This window comes from Scyliorhinus torazame, chromosome 15, assembly GCF_047496885.1.
Source record: "Scyliorhinus torazame isolate Kashiwa2021f chromosome 15, sScyTor2.1, whole genome shotgun sequence".
NCBI lineage: Eukaryota > Metazoa > Chordata > Chondrichthyes > Carcharhiniformes > Scyliorhinidae > Scyliorhinus > Scyliorhinus torazame.
Window position 1 is genome coordinate 88,767,429 of NC_092721.1, and position 17,530 is coordinate 88,784,958.

General features: G+C 45.0%; 1 protein-coding gene across 3 annotated transcripts in view; it reads left to right on the forward strand.

Annotated features, from left to right (window-relative positions):
• The window catches only part of LOC140391672 (sestrin-3-like), a 111,341-nt gene that overhangs the window by 58,279 nt on the left and 35,532 nt on the right, over window positions 1–17,530 (forward strand). For all 3 annotated transcript variants that reach the window (XM_072476401.1, XM_072476402.1, XM_072476403.1), the window contains 4 exons: window positions 6,845–7,045; window positions 9,579–9,761; window positions 11,656–11,877; window positions 17,111–17,258. In XM_072476401.1, the coding sequence (XP_072332502.1) occupies window positions 6,845–7,045; window positions 9,579–9,761; window positions 11,656–11,877; window positions 17,111–17,258 (754 nt within the window). The remainder of the gene's footprint in view (window positions 1–6,844; window positions 7,046–9,578; window positions 9,762–11,655; window positions 11,878–17,110; window positions 17,259–17,530) is intronic.

Genomic DNA, 17,530 nt, shown 5'->3' on the forward strand with positions numbered 1-17,530 from the left:
TCTTTGTCCCATTTAGCATCTCAACATTCAATTAACTTTTTGATTTTTATGCAAAAATAACCTGTCGTATGAAGCAGCTAGGAATTTGGTATCATTAACATTCTAACTAGAATGTTCTTTTTTTTTAAAAGAAGGAAATTGTTAAAGCAAACCAAGGCTTGAATTTTCATGCAACAGAAAGGCAGTCCATCTTTGCAAAAAATGGCACTGGGGGCCTGAGCCTGGAATCCAGGCCCCCTCTCTTTTTGTGCTGGAGGCAGGGGAAGAAAATAGAAGCAGGTCAATCTTTGGACATTTGCATGAAGAGAGTGGGAAATATGGCTTGCAGTAGACATTAGACCTGATAGGAAAAGGTCTAATCTTACTGCCGTAAGTTTATAGAGGTGGGATACCCAATTCCGGGGAAGTGGATATGTTCCTGGGAAACCTTTTGGGAGCAGTCAGGTGCCCTTTCGGATTGTTTAACATAGACATAGAATTGGAATAACAAGTGGATAAACTCATTAGAACTGTCAAAGGAAGCTGTCGAGGCTTTAAATCTCCCGCCTTCAAATATTTTTTTAAAAACTGTTTGCATTAATGTTAGGGGGGAAAAAAAATCAGTATGCTGTTTCTCTGTTATAAGCCTGAGGGCTACCATTACAGGATTAGTCATGCATGACTGATTTCACATCTAATCGGTTCAGTTTGTCTGACAGCATATCATAGAATTTACAGTGCAGAAGGAGGCCATTCGGCCCATCGAGTCTGTACCGGCTCTTGGAACGAGCACCCTACCCAAGGTCAACACCTCCACCCTATCCCCACAACCCAGTAACCCCACCCAACACTAAGGGCAATTTTGGACACTAAGGGCAATTTATCATGGCCAATCCACCTCACCTGCACATCTTTGGACTGTGGAAGGAAACTGGAGCACCTGGAGGAAACCCACGCGCACACGGGGAGGATGTGCAGACTCCGCACAGACAGTGACCCAAGCCGGAATTGAACCTGGGATCCTGGAGCTGTGAAGCAATTGTGCTATCCACAATGCTACCGTGCTGCCCTGAGTCTTTGAAATGAGACAATGACTATAAATGCTTCTTCTTATAAAGAATTAAACGCAGTTTAAATGTAGTGAATGTTTTGTTTTTTAGAAATAGCAAATTCTTCACCAGATACTTGGGGCCCATACTGAGATTAAATATTGGTCTGTCCATTGCGGGTGCTGAGTGATTTAGCATGGAGGATGTAAGGATATAGTGGTGTATGAGGGGCATGGGTTGGCATGAAGTTGGAATAGGGGATAGAAAGGGGTGTGGATGGAGGAGTGCAGTTTGGCATCAAGTGTATAAAGGGCCACGGGGTGGGCAAAGTGGCATTGATTGGAATTGGGATATGAAGGGACATGGGATGGGTGGAAGGGATTAGGTTGGCAAGAAGGATAGGAGAGACCATGGGAGGAGGGCAGAAGGGCCTGAGATGGCATGCAGTGGTATAGATGGGTTGTGAGTGTGGGGTGTAGTGAGTGAGGGTGTGTGAAGGGACAGTGCTGGAGGGCTTTTTGTTTTGCTTGTTAACACAGCAGGGATAAGTGGCAGATCACTAAGGCCGACCTTTCATCCAGCCCATCTGTACACCCGACAAGCACGATGGCAGCATATAAATTCTTTCTGGAGTAGTGAACGTAAAACCCAAATTTTCTCCCTATCTGCATTCCCAATTACAAGATCGAAAATTAAGGCAAAAATGTTCAAACTTCAGTTGTCACATAGCTGAAAAGTAGTGATTATGAAAAACAATCTTGTTGGGCCTAGAAAATCTCTGGTGAATGATGGTGAAGCCGGGAGAGGAAATGTGGATGATCTGCTATTTGATCTTTCTTGACAGATAGATTTGATGGACTGCAGCATGTTTCTCAAATTGGTTTGGTAGGATGAGCAATATTTCATAACTACTTTTGCCTTAATAAAAGAAAAATCTTGGGCTTAATTCTCCCAAAATTTTGAAGTTAATTTGTGACTATTTTTTCAGGAAGTTTCTCGCCAGCTCTGCCGGCGAGTTCCCCATCGTTATTCAATGGCAGTCACTATATTGGGCCCTGGGGAATTTCTCACCGGTTTAGCCCACACTTACTTATGGCTGGATACGTCCACCCCGCAAGACTGCCACGTGTGAGACGCGGACAATGGCAAAGTCCGTTGATCTCGGGCAAGATTCTCTGGTCGCTGGACAGAGAATCCCACCCATTACAATTTTTTTTTTAGCACTGGGGAGCTGAAGATTGGGCCACCATTTTGAAAGGATGCCCCGAAGTGAACTTGTGGGTTCCCCACATCCCCACCCATGGGCGATGTCACCCCCCCCCCCCCCCACACACACACACACACAAATGAACACTACCCCCCCCCCCCCCCCCCACACACACACACAAATGAACACTACCCCCCCCCCCCCCAAGTCAGGACACCCTGCCTCCATTCCAGGACACCCCACCCCCCCCCCCCCCCCAAACCTCCCAGAGGCCCCTACTTCCCTGTCCTACACGCGCACACACACCCCACTCTCCTTTCATGGAAATGATCCCCGTTGCGCCATAGTCCTTGGCAGTGCAACCCTGGCACCTGGGCAGTGCTCCTGGCACCACCATCTGGACACCATGACAGTGCCAGGGTAGCAACGCCAAGGTGCCAGCTGGGCAGTGCCATGGTGCCCACGTTCCAGGGGAGGGCTAGGGGATCACCATCACCACACACTGACCCTGACCACCCAGGGGCCTCCGATGGCCCGGGGACTCTCTTCTCCCCCCCCCCCCCCCCCCCCCCCCCGGCCATTCCATCTGGTCAACGTTTGCGTGGACCAGTACTGAACGGCACCCAGCTGCAGCCTCGCTCGGGGGACCGGTGGACACCAGGTAAGTTCTCCGAAGTTTGTTTGAAACCGGCTTTGGCACCCGCCATTTGGTCTGTGTTTCAGATTCTGGGAAGCCTGAGAATGCGCTCTTCACCGGCCACACTGCTCAAACGAGAGCGCAACATGGCCGGTGGATCGCGCCCCTTGTTTCACTAATGATTCGGTGCAAAAAATTGTATTTTTGGTGAGCCAAGATCAGTGATGTTAGAGTGCAACAATTTTCATTTTATAATTCATTTATCAAGGGATAAATTCATCATCCTATGATTCCAGGCTAATATGTTGCCTCCTTGGTGCCAGGGTTTAGGATTATACTGAGCAGCTGCAAAACATGAGTGTGAACAACCAGCTGTAGTGGTAGATATTGGTGCCAAGAATTTAGATTAAAAAGAGGAATGTGGTCATACGTGCAGCTTTTCGGCTGTTCAGAAAGAGATTGCAAAACAGGACCACCAGGGCAGCAGTTTCCGGATTAATGTGTCATGTACTAGAGACAGGAGGATAGTGCTGCTGGATCTGTGGCTGTAGAGATCATGCAGGAGGAGAGCTTTAGATTCCTGGGACATTGGACAGGTTTTGGGCAAAGTGGGGCCTAGATAGAACAAATGGGTTAGACCTCCGGATTGGGACCTATGGTCCTCCATTTGCTGGTGCTTCTGGGGATGATTTAAAATTTGGCAGGCAGATTAGAAAGGAGAAACCAGATGTGCAAAGGACTGGGAGAGACAGATAGCACTGGAGTGAGAGGATAGTAAGATATTAAGTGGGTTGACACTAAGAAGGGATGCAGTAATTCTGGTTAACCATGGGCGGGATTCTCTGATCCTGAGGCTAAGTGTTGATGCCGTCATAAACGCCGTCGCATTTCACTACAGCATCAACAGGCACTCGAGAGCAGCAGTTCTGACCCCCTACAGGGGGCCAGCGCAGCACTGGAGCGACCCACACTGCTCCAGCTGACTGCGTCAAATGGGCGCTGCGGGTCTGCGCATGCGAAGTGCGACTGGCGCGGTTGCCGCATGCGCGGTGTCTCCCTTCTCCGCGCCGACCCCGACGCAACATGGCATAGGGCTACAGGGGCCAGCGCAGAGCAAAGAGGCCCCCAGCCTGAGAGGCCGGCCCGGCGATCGGTAGGCCCCGATCACGGGCCAGGCCACAGCTGAGGCTGCCCCCCCGGATGGATGCACACAGGTCTCGCCGGGTAAGCCCACCCATAGAGCGGCCCGCGCCGATTCTCTGCTCATTGGCAGACCGGCATCGGGGCAGCGTAGCGCGACTCGTGCCGGCCCGTCGATTCTCCGGCCCGGCGTGGTCTGAGAGAATCTCACCCCAAGTGTCGTAAATGCACAGTGCAGGAAAATCAGGTTGGTGATCTGCAATGCCGTTAGGCACATGAGAATATGATATTGTGGTGGAGTGAGAACAATCTCGTACAAGAGTAGGACTGGGTCCTGGATATTCTTGGATACAATGTGTTCAGGCAAGTAATTGAAGGAAAAGGGAAGGAAGGGGAGGATGGCAATATTATTGAGGAGGATATACAAGTGCTGGGGCAAAACGAGACCAGGGCAAAATCTGTTGGGTTAGAGTTGAGAAACAATAGAGTTGCCAATACACTACGTTATTCCAAAGGCCACCAAATAGCGGGTAAGATAGAGGAGCAAATTTGCAAGGAAATGGTGCAGGAGCTAAAGGGTAATAATAGGAGACGTTATTCTAACATAGACTGGGGTGATAGTGTAATGAAATGTATGGGGGGGCGGAGGGGGTGATGGTGGCTGAAGAATTTTTATGTATTCTGGAGAATATTCTTGATCAGCATGTTCCCAGCCCAGCTGGTTATTGGAAATGAGGTATGTCAAGTAGATAAAGTATCGTCGGGGAACATTTTGGAAACCGTCGTCATCATTGTATCATCAGGTTTAGATTGGCTATGGAAAAGAATGAGGAGTAATCTAAAATACCTAATTGGGCAGAGAGACGGTTTCAGTGGATTGAGAATGGACGTGCCCCAGCTAAATTGGAAAGAAAGATTGACAGGCAAAGCGGGAATCGAACAATGGCTACCTTTTAAAGTGGACATGGTTTGGGTAGGGTTGAGATGCATTCCGTGAAGGGGAAAGGTAGGACAAACAAAACCAGATTCCCAAGGTGATGAAACGCAGTATGATGAAGCAGATTATTTTGATAGATATTGGGTGGGTAAGACAAATGAGAACCAGACTGAATATTGGAAGTTCAGAGAGGAAATGAAAAAGGAAATGGCAGGCAAAGAGTATGAGAAGAGACTGGCAGGTAACATATGAGGGAATCCAAAAGTCTTCTAAAGGCATAGAAAAAAGGTAGTAAGAGGATGGGTGGGCTGATTAGGAACAAAAGGGAATCTATAATTGGAGGTAGAGCGCATGGCTGAGGTGATAAATGAGTATTTTGTGCCTGCCTTTACTAAGGAAGATGACGCTTCTGGGATCATAGTGAAAGAGGACATAGTTGATATACTGGATGGGCTGCAAATTGATGAGAAGAGACTGCCAATAGGCTGGTTGCCAGGACCTGATGGGATACTCAAGAATGCTGAGGTAACAGTCACTTGGACAAGTGACATGTACATGGATTATCGTAAGACTTTTGATGAGGTGCCACATAATAGACTTGCCAGCCAAGTTAAATCCATTGAATAAAAGGAGACTAGTGAGGGACAGTATACAGTGAGTTACCTGGGGTTAGTACTAGGTCTACTGCATATTTTGATGCATCTTTAATGACTTGGGTGGACAGGGCACAATTTAACATTTTTCAGATGATGCAAAACGTGGGAAATATTGTGAACTTAGGAGAACGTTGACTGCCTTCAAGGGGACATAGGCTGGTGGAATGGACGGACACATGAATACATATTTGTAAAACCAGGAGAGGTAATCTAAACTAAAGGTACAATTCTTAAACGGATACCGAAAGATCAAGGGGTATATGTGCATAAGTCATTGAAGATTGCAGGATAGCTTGAGAAATTGGTTAAAAAGACATATGGAATTCTGGTCTTAACAAATAAAGGCATAGTGTACAAAAGCACTGGTTTGGCCACGACCGGAGTATTGTGTGAAATTCTGACACTGCAATTCAGGGAGGACGCAGAGTGCAAAAAGATTTGAGAAATGGTTCCAGGGATGAGAGACTTCAATTTTGTGGATGGATTGAAGAGGTCAGTGTTAATCTCCTGGAAGGAGAAGAATGAGAGATTTAATAGAGATATTCAAAATCATAAGGGGTCTACAGTGGGTAGCACAGTGGCTAGCACTGTTGCTTCACAGCGCCAGAGTCCCAGGTTCAATTCCCGGCTTGGGTCACTGTCTGTGTGGAGTCTGCACATTCTCCCCATGTCTTCATGGATTTGCTCTGGTTTCCTCCCACAAGTCCCGAAAGATGTGCTGTTAGGTGGATTGAACATTCTGAATTGTCTTGTGTACCCGAACAGGAACCGGAATGTGGCGACTCGGGGCTTTTCACAGTAACTTCATTGCATTGTCAATGTAAGCCTACTTGTGACAATAATAACGATTAAAGAGTAGATGGCGTGAAATCATTCTCATTGGTGGAAAAGAAAATCCGAGACCACCAATATTTGCGGTGATTGGCGGAAGGATCAGTCGAGGCATAGGAAACATTTTCATTTTTGCTCAGCGGGTGGTTATTATTATCTTTATTATCTTTTATTATTGTTAAGATCTGGAATGCAGTGCCTTCGAGGTTGATGGCATCAGATTCAATAGTATCTTTCAAAACTGAATTGGTTAAGCACCAAGGTTCGTTGGGGTTGGGGTGGGGGAAGGGTGGAGGAGTGGAACTAGCAAAATTGCTCTTGCAGAGAGCTGTCATGGACCTACTGGGCCCAATGTTCTCCTTCTGTGCTGTCATCATTCTATGATTTTGCTACTGTTGCCTTTTATAGATTGCGCAAGATAATCCTGTCGATGGCCATGCCAACTTGCTATTTCTGGAAGAATACTCCACCACAGGACACCTTGACAACGTCACACGAATCATGGGGTTACACCCTCAATATTTAGAATCGTTTCTCCGGACCCAGTATTACATACTGCGCATGGATGGACCACTCCCCTTTGAATACAGGCATTACTTGGCAATAATGGTAAAGCAAACTGAGTGGAAATGCTAAGAATTTAATCATACATCAGTTATTGCAGGGGCTTAACTGCTTAATTTCGTGTTTATACACAGTTGTATATCACTGAGGCAACACATTTTCAGATTTTAACTTGTTCTGTAAAGTGTTCCTGGTGTCAATAACAGTTCAGTGATAGCACTCGTACCTCATCCAAGTCAGAAAATTGTGAATTCCCATCCCATTCCATCAATTTGAGCATATAATCTAGGCTGATACTCAGTCCAGTACAGTCTGAGTGTCTGAGGTGGCATCTTTTGAATGAGACGTCTAACTGTGGCACTGTCTTAGCTCCTCGAGTGTATGTAAAAGATCCCATTATTTAAAAATGTTCTCCCCGGTGTTATGACCAACACACTGGTCCCTAAACCACCTTAGCTAAAACAGATTATCCAGTCATATCTAAATACCTGCTTGTGCGATCTTGCTATATGCAGATTTGTTTTCCCTATGTTGCACCAGCACACTTCAAAATGTACTTAATTAGCTGAAAAGCATTTTGGGACATAATGAGGTAGTAACATATGCTGCCTAAATGTAAACTTTCTTTCACATCAGAGTTTTAAAACCAGATTTGATTTATTTTGCAACCCACTTTCGAAAGGGGCCATGTATGCCATAACTATTATAAGGAAACATGGACCTCAAAAGACTATGCTCAAAAAATAGAAAAACATGTTAATGATCATCATACCTGGGATGAACACATTATATCCTTATTTTCTACTGGTGCTTGGTCTGTTATTGAATAAGTAATCATAAAAAATTGTATATTTATTTACATTTTTTTACCACCATTAGTTCGCTGAGGTAGGTAGGGGTTAACGAGGGAAAGGGCCACCACATCTGATTTTGCTAACTTACTCTAAAATCCATTGGCTACGGAATTGCTGAATGCGTGCAATAATTGGTGTTCAGAGTTGTTCAGTAATGTTTTTTATATTTAACATTTTAAAAGGAATAGCACAAGTGCAGGATTGATTTAATAACTGAGGATGAAGAAAAGTGTTGATAGTTACTGACTTACAAAATCCGAGATGGCAATTTACATCTATTTAGTTTTAATCCAAATAGCAGCCATGGAACTTGAATCAAAGTTTACAGCCTTTCTCAATGCAAAAAATTCCTTTTGATCCCAGTCAGCAAAAAGAAAAGACTATTTTTAATCTTTTGAGACCTGAAGACTTGGGTTGCTTCCCTTTTAAAATGTCTTTGTTGTCAGCCATAGTATTTTTATGGAGTCAAGCTGCTACAAAGCTGTTGTGCCATTTGAAATGAATGAAGCTGTTTTAAATCTAGAGCAGCTCCTCCCTTTTGTTATGCCCCCCTGGGCTAGTGTGTGGTTAATTCCAGCCCCACCTGACCCAGAGTGGCAACACATTTGAGATTTACGAGTAATTCTTAGAAAATACCCAAAGTCTTTGGCCTCTGTTTGCCCAATAACTACAGTTAATAGGTTTGTAAATTTAACCACCGTTTCTTCTATTAATAACAACTGAGTAAATAGGCAGCAAATGCAACTAGTTAATTATTATCTAATTCCTAACCCCCCCCCACGCCCCTTTAACTCCCCCCCCCCCCCCCCCCCCCCCCCCCCGTCCTCTCCACAAACAAACCAGAGGATGTGTGAAGGAAAATAAAAGGGAAAGAAGTCTCACTTTCACATGGACGTCTTCCAAAACACCTTTCCTCAGTCTAGGCCTTCAGTTGGAGGTTTTTGAATTCGGACTGCAATTGTGTTCATTATAGATTCATCCTGGCCTCAAAAACATCTGCATGTTCAGAAAACAGCAGGTAGGCAACATTTTCTGGAGAAAGGGAGAGAGACAGCAGTTCCCAGCTTCTCACAGCGCAGGACCTGATTGTCCTTCCTGGGTCCTCTGAAAACCATTCTACACAGGTAGGACCCAATCACCACCTGACGCCGGGCAGCATACTGCCTTTGCCAATTCTTTGGCCACCGGCCAACCAATCTAACTGAATCCCTCCGATCTCTCGTGAGTTCTGCTTTTAAAAAGCTAAATCTCCAATAGCACAGTGTACTATTCTGCAATGTAGTTCCTCACTTCCTCTGCTTGACTTGGTATATGTCCATTAAATATACATGGATCAAAATGATGACGACAAAGTAAAAGAAATGGGGAAAAAGGGAATCAACAGGAAGGGCCCTTACACTGTTGTAACACTAAACAAAAGATTCCCAAGACCTTTGACATTCTCTCCATTCTGAGGACAAGGTATATGGTTTTTGTAATTTATTTGATCTCAAAAACCTGTCACTTTTCTGTGTCTATTGTTGCCATTGTGTGAAGAAGAAATCTCAAAGCAGTAAAAATGAAGACTTTCTACTTGTAATCTACTGGCAATGGTGATTTTAGGTTTAGAGTTGTGGATTGTCGCGCACTGCTAAAAAGAACACTACACGTTGTGTTCAAAATTTTTAGAACAAAAGTATTGCTGACTCGACCTTCATTTTTTTTTTGTGACCTTTCCTAATCAGGCTGCCGCCAGGCACCAGTGCTCCCATCTGGTAAACACTCATGTAAATGAGTTATTGCAGGTGGGTGGAGATGGGGAGTGGCTAAATGGCTTGGAGTATGTCCCACAGAAACTGAAAAACATCAATGAAGTCAACAAAATCCTTGCACACAGACCCTGGCTGATCACCAAGGAACACATCAAGGTAAACCTTAAACAGATGTTGTGCTTTTGAATGAATGATTGATTATAGGCTCTTAATAAACTCCTATAATCTTGGCATTGCTTGTCGTCTAACTATATGTCTGCACTGAATGAAAAGCTGATTTAGGTGTATTGGAAAATAAGCACAGAAAATGTTGGCTGTCCAAGATAAACAACATGTTAGTTGCTAACTTTTTAATGGTATCTATCTGTTTTCATATGCTTATTGCCAGATGGAATATAATGTTAGGAAATATGAAGTAATGCACTTTGGTAGAAAGAGTACATATTATTTAAATAGAGAAAGCTGCAGCTGAGATTTGAGGGTCCTCGTGCATAAATCTCTCAAAGCTAGCATGCAAGTTCAGCAGGAAATGGGGAAGGCAAATGAAATGTTGGCCTGAAAGGGAATTCGAATATTAAAAAAAGGGTGGTCTTGCTATAACTAAGGCATGAGTTAGACCACACCTGGAATGACCTGTGAACAGTTTTGATCCCATTATCGAAGGAAAGGTATGCTGGCACTGGAGGCAGTCCAGAGAAGGTTAACTAAGTTGATCCCGGATATGGAGGGATTGTCTTATGAGGCGAGGTTGAGTAGGTTGGGCCTGTACTCATTGGAGTTCAGAAGAATGAGAGGTGACCTTATTGAGACTTTTGGACTCGCAGGGGCTTGACAAGGGAGATTCTAAGGTTGTTTCCCCTTGTGGGAGAGTCCAGCACCAGTAGGCATAATCTTGGGGGGTTGCCCATTTAAGACCAGAGATGTGGAGGAATTTCTCAACCTTGCTCCTCGCCGTGAGGTGTGGTGATCCTCAGGTTAAATCACTACCTGTCAGCGCTCTCCCTGAAAGGGGAAAGCAGCCCAGGGTCACCTGGGACTGTGGTGACATTACCTGTTTGTAGTTAGCTGAAGATAAAGGAATAACTGGTCTAAAAATGAAATTCCACAACAAACAATGCCCTATTTACTTCTGTTATACAGAATTCCGCAATCACTATGTTGATGTAAAATGGCACATTTCAGGAGCATGCCTTTTAAGTTAAAAGGGGAATGTTCTTTTGTGCTTTCCAAAATACATGATTTTTGTTCTGAAGAAAGAATCGATTTTATTTTTCCCACCCAGTCTCAACATTGATCATCCCCGTGCCAAATATTGCACTAAGCCATGCTTCCTTACCAACACTGACACAACTTCAGAGAATTCAGAATGCCCAAATCACCGAACAGCACGGTAGCACAGTGGGTAGCACTGTTGCTTCACAGCTCCAGGGTCCCAGGTTTGATTCCCATCTTGGGTCACTGTCTTAGTGGAGTCTGCACGTTCTCCCTGTGTCTGCGTGGGTTTCCTCCAGGGGTTTCCTCCGGGTGCTTCGGTTTCCTCCCACACGTCCCGAAAGACGTGCTATTAGGTGAATTGGATATTCTGAATTCTCCCTCTGTGTACAGGTGCTGGAATGTGGCGACTAGGGTTTTTTCACAGTAACTTCATTGCAATGTTAATGTAAGTCTACTTGTGACAATAAAGATCATTTCCATTCCATTACAGATCATTCTTTCCCTAAGCCACCTCTTAACATTTTTAAGATGTATTTTTTTGTGTCTGAAACCATTGTGTATTTTGAGCGGAATGTACTTTCTGACTGCTTCTGTCTTGTTGGCCAAAATCTGATTTATGAATTTGTGGATAAAAATAATGCTGTTTCAATTAATTTAAGTATTTCATCTTAATGTTCAAATAATAAAAAGCATAAACAAATTTAGTCTATTTAGCATTGAGGCCCACATTTGCCCATGTTGTGGAAGAATGCATTGCAGAAATAGTTCAATTGTATAGTTTTGAGTTACCAAAGAAACATTGTACTCCTGTTACTATCTTGTGTTTTCGTTTTAGAAATTGCTTAAAACTGGGGAGAACAGCTGGTCCCTCGCAGAGTTGGTACATGCAGTGGTCCTGTTGGCACATTATCACGCATTGGCAAGCTTTGTCTTTGGAAGTGGCATTAATCCAGAGATGGACCAAGACAGAACAGCAGCCATCAGCAATTTCTGTCTTTGCGATGCCAGTAACGAGAGCAACGTGGAAGATGTCATATTTATGTGCAGCAGTCCTGGGGTTAGTGTAGGCAAACAAAGTTATTCACTAATATGTTTTAAATAGACTAATTAAAATTGTTAATTCATTTTTAAATCGTCTTATCCATCTTTTAAAAGAGAAGATTATTTAACTGAATGAAAAAAATGATAAATTGACCTTTTTAAGTTGCAGACTTCTTGAGATAGATACATTTTTTATTTTATCCTTGGACTTGCAATTTTCAAAACCAGCTACACAGTAAATTTGAGCATTCCGTTCCTGGGCCCGATGGATGCACTTTTCTCGGTTTCATTCCACTTTGTCTATTCTTCGAACAATCTACATTTTATGCTTGGGATTTTCTCCACACCCCTGTGGTGTGTTTTGCAGCAGCTGAGATGGCGAGAGCCTTTGGCCGGTTGGGGGATCTTCTGGCCCCGCCATTATCAATGGTTTTTTTTTTTTGTTCACTTGAAGATCTCACCGGCAGGAGCAGCTACACAATTTTGGCCATTAACACAGATCATTATCTTTCCATTTTGTTACTGATTTGAGTCTCTGCACATTCCTTCCACGAGAAAGAATAATTGTACAATGAATGGAATGGGATTAAATTTAAACCATAAGAAGGGGAAAAAAAGAGTTGGATCACTATGATCTCGACCAATAGGACTGAGAATTTTGTATAAGGCAATAGTTAGTCTACATTTAAACATGTTATAACCTGCCCGGATCCTATTGACTGGGGACAATTGGTTACCCCATGACGCATTAAGGAATATGAGTTCCCCCAATGAGGGGGGGCCAGGCAATCTTTAAATAGAGCTGGCCACTGTGGTACCGGCTAGAGAGAGAAGCAGTAGTGAACTGCTGGTTGCCGTGTAAATATTGTTGTAAATAAAAGTTACTTTCTGGTTGATTCTAAATTTGTGCTGGACTCATCGTGGCTGTCAAAACTGGTGACGGGGATTATAATTGGATTGCTGTCCACTCTGCTGAAGCCACCTCCGTGGACTTCTGTTGGATACAAGTTGGGAGTTTTTTTCCACTATTGCACCATGCCTCTTTTCAGACTTTTGGATGTATTTGATGCTGTGCTGGAAGTTTGGAACTAGTACACATGCATTGCTTCTGGGAAAACATTGCTGAGTTATCCAGGCTATGCAGGATTACAAAGTACTGTAAATATGACGCCGCCTTGTCAGAGATGTTACGAGACCTGTTGGTTTGTGCCATCAACAACACGACCTCCCAGAGGAAACTATTAGCCAAGCCCACATTGACTTTTCAACAGGCAATCCAGGTAGCGTTTTCCTGAGAGAGCACTGAATGGGGGGTGCTGGAGTTGCAGGGAATGGAGGTGAATGCCCAAGAGCGTGCCATCTCCCATCCGGATGCACCTCCCCAGATCCCCGCCGTGCCTTGGACATGGCGCCGGAAAGGCTCACGGCAGTGGCTGTTGGAAGTTCCTTCCCGAAGAGACCTTCTCCAGATCCCATGGATGAGGAGTTGGGGAAATGTAGGACCTGTGGTTGCCGGTCATTGCTGCATCAGAGAGCCAGGTGCTCTGGCAGAAGCAGGGGCAAACCCGGGGTCCATACTTTCCATTTGGATGAACCCGAGGATGACTGCCTGCAGCTGAATTTCGTGGGAGCCCTCATTAAGGTGAATGGACACCCTGCTTGAAATGGAGTTGGACACTGGCGCAGCGGACTCAGTGGTTAAGACGTTTGACTGTATCAAGCGGGATATTTAAACCCTTGCTTTGACTGATATGTAGTCCAGGTTGGCCACCTATACTGAGGAACCTTTTAGACATTCCTGGGACTACGATGACCTCTGGTTTACGGACACCAATCGTGACACCTCCTGCTTATCGTGGTGCGAGGCCACGGACCCAGCCTGTTGGGTTGGGACTAGTTGCACCATTTATGGCTGCAATGGCAGCCCATCCTCCAAATGGGTTCCAGTGGTTTAGCTGAAGTACTGGGAAGACACCCAGAAGCATTCCAGCCGGGTTTAGGCAAGATAAAAGCGGCCATGGACCACATTGAAGTTGGCCTGGAAATCACACCACCGTATTTCCGGGCGAGCTCAGTTCATCATGCCTTGCTAGAGAAAATGGAAGCAGAGCTCACTCATCTGGAGTCCCTGGGTATTGTCAGGCCCATCCGTTTTGCCGACTGGGCATCACCTGTCGAACTGGTAATGAAGCCAGGTAACGCGCTCCACTTATGCGGCATTGGCACGAAGGTACGCTGCAATCTGGAACAGCAGGAGCATTGCCCTTCTCTACATCTACCTGGCTGGCAGTTTGTGCCCAGAGACTTGGGTGTTATTCTCAATTTGCCACCGCCGCTCTGGGTCTTTGGCTTTATCCTTCAACAAACTGGGTTGCATGCAACATGGGCATCTAAACCACATATGGCCCAGGAGGCTGCTGCTTCGACAAATTTCTCATCCACAGAAATCACAACAGCTACCGGATCCAGATACAGTACATGCTCGTCCTCGAAGATCAGACTTTGGCACTGCGCTTATGGCCTGCTGAGGTTGCTATAGAGCTCCACGTAAATGGAGAATTGGTTACGGAGGTTTTTTGACACTACTTCGCAAATTAGCCAAGCATTCTGACATTGGCCCATTTCTCCGAGGTGTTGAGAGATCGATTTGGTGTGTGGCGTAAAAAATATGGCAACCCAAAGGAAGCCGTTAGTGGAGCCAACTTTTGATCTAAAAGGGGCCATAGAGTTGTCGCTCTCCTGCGAGAATGTGGAACAGGAAATTCAGGAACACTATCGTTCCATCGACTACGATGTGTACAGCATCGGCCGACCTCCATTTCAACGAACTATGCCCACAGATAGGATTTACACAACCCAGTCCCCTCAAACAGCGCCATGGTCAGACCCACTAGCCAGGGATCGCCACAGCCCGATGGTACATCTCCCCAAAGGATAGCGAGGACTGCCCACATGTGTTGCGCTTGCGATCACAGGAAGAGTGGTCGGCAAAAGCACCAGAATCGCCAGCGAGCACGTTGCCCTGGCCAGGTGACAGAAGCACTCCAAGCCTGGTCTTTGCACATTGCCCCATCCAAGTAAGATAACAGTTAAACTGTGAGAAGCCCAAATACGAATGACGCCCAAGTTAGTGGTCACCCCTTTGGTATGGAAATTGATACAGGGACTGCTGTTTCAGTTATTAGGCAGCAAACCAGCTCAGTCTGGGGATCCTAGCCCCTGGGCTTGGAAGGATACCAAGGCCTCCTGGCTTTCAGCATACACCGGAGAACCGTTGATCCATCATTTGGACCAGGGTGGAGACCCCGTTAGCCATGGACTGCAGTTGTTCCGGCTACCAAAGGTAATGTTGCAGGGACCTGGACCTCCTTGGGCGTGACTGGTCACAATGACACCGCTTGGACTGGCAACAAATCTTCCAGACGGGTATGATGTCTTCTGAAAGTATCCAGATGTTTTCCAGGATGGCTTGGGGAAGATGTCTGAAGCTAAAATCTCTACCTAGTCCAGCCCCATACGCCCTGTTGTTGAAGGTGACTGACGAGCTGAGCCGCCTGGAGATCCTGGACATCATCGGCCTGGTCCAGTTCACAGAGTGGGCAGTGCCACTGGTCCCGGTGCTAAAGCCAGACATCCATTTGCCTGTGTGGCGACTATAAAATGAAGCTGGAGCAAGGCCCTCAACACCCATAGGGGCTGATCGAGTGGAGTTAGACCCTCAACACCCATAGGGCTGTACAAGTGCACCCAGCTTCCATTCAGGGTGTCATTGGCATGTGCAATTTTCCAGTGGATGATGGGAAACATCCTCCAAGGACTTCCTAGGATGACTGTCTACCTGGATGATGTACTTATTTCAGGAGCTAGCAAGAAGAGGTCCTTCACTTTGCACCCAATGGAGGAAAAAGTCTGGGCCATCGAGAGAGCGTTGACACCCAAGATTGCGACAAGAGCTGAGGTCGTTCCTGGGGCTTGTTAGAAGTTTATCCTGAACCTTGTTGGTGCCACTTTTTACCTTTGTAGCAGTGTCAGCCGAGTAGTTTGGCTTCTTTCGGGTTGTAGTTATAGGACATGTTTCGAAACGATGCCCCTCTGTGATCTTGCATTACTTTATTAATTTTTCTGTAGAAAACTAAGGGCGGGATTCTCCAGCGGCGGGGTGCTCCGTTTTGCCGACAGCCCGGGGTTTCCCGATGGCATGGGGCTGTCCCACAATGGGGAACCCCATTGACCGACCGGCGTAACGGAGCAGCCCACTGGCATGGTGAGGCAGAAATGCATCCTGCCCCCAGTCTCCAGTATCTTCCCTACTTCAGATAAATTTGCAGAAGGTTACTGACCTGGTACTTTGTCCTTTCTCCTGTAAGCGCAAAGCTGTTCAGTACCTTTCAAACTGATGCATCCAGAGCTCCCATCCTTGTCTTTCCTCAGAACCCCCTGTATTTTGAAGGGCAGTGGAAGGGGCTGCTCAATGATGTAGACCTCTTAATGCCTCCTACCAAGATAAATTTTCATTTCTTTGCAAAGTAGAATTTTTCCTTTCAAATGTTTCTAGGTTTTATTTCCTGTGATGTCGAATCCATAGTACTAGTTATTTTAAACTGCTGCCTCCAACACTGCCAGTGTGGTTTGGATTGTTATTCTAAGCTCTGTGTTGGCTTCGGGGTGAAATGAGGTTCCTCTACACGATGAGTGACTTGGACATGGCCTGTGTTGCAGTTTTTCTTCAAACATATTTATTTACATTTGCAACCAAGACCCTATGGAATGAAACATTACACACACTCCACAAAATCCCATAGTCACCTGATCTGATGTCATGCTTACATCATTAACACCATTGTCTAATTAACATAAACATTATTCTACAGAAGATAACACCTGATGTTCTGGATATAAATTCTACACTAATCTTCTGGTAATCTCTGCATGATCTCTTGGTCGTGTGTTTGTTCTTTTCAGTGTAATTTCAAAAGGCATTTCCTTTACCAAGTACTTTCTGTGAACTTGTTTCAAGGCCATATTTCTGAAGATTATTCCCCCTTTTGTGCATTTTTCATTTTTAGAACATTGCATTAGGTTCATAACACTCCACACAGCGGATATCGTGTGACTATAATTCTGTAGCTTCTAACTGAGCAAAAACATTCGGTGAAGTAATTCAAAGCATTTGCTTTCTTAATCTTGGCCAGAGTGCTGTTATCCTGTAATCCAGAATAGTTCTAAGATATTTATTTATTGTTTTGTAGACTTCAGATTCGGTCAGTGAGTTGGAGGCTCTTATGGAGAGGATGAAGAGACTTCAAGAGGAGAATGAAGAGGCAGAAGCGTCACAAGAAGAGATGGCAACTCGTTTTGAAAAAGAGAAGAAAGAGAGCCTTTTGGTAGCCACTGGAGGTAATCTAACCATTATTTGCAATCTCAAGCTTATCGATTTTTATTTTTTATTTTTTATTTTTTTAAGAAAAGGTAGCAATTCTGCTTCAATGTCTTGCCAAATTGATCAAGGTTGAGTTCTCAGTAAGAGAAACATAGAACGATCATGCACGTTTGCACCTTGGAACTCGAGTCAATCTGACTTTGATCCCTTATTAAAAAGGTTTGCACAGCGACTAGTTCACTGCCTGTCATTAGGAGACTCGGAATTAAAAAAGGCCTTCAAATTTTGT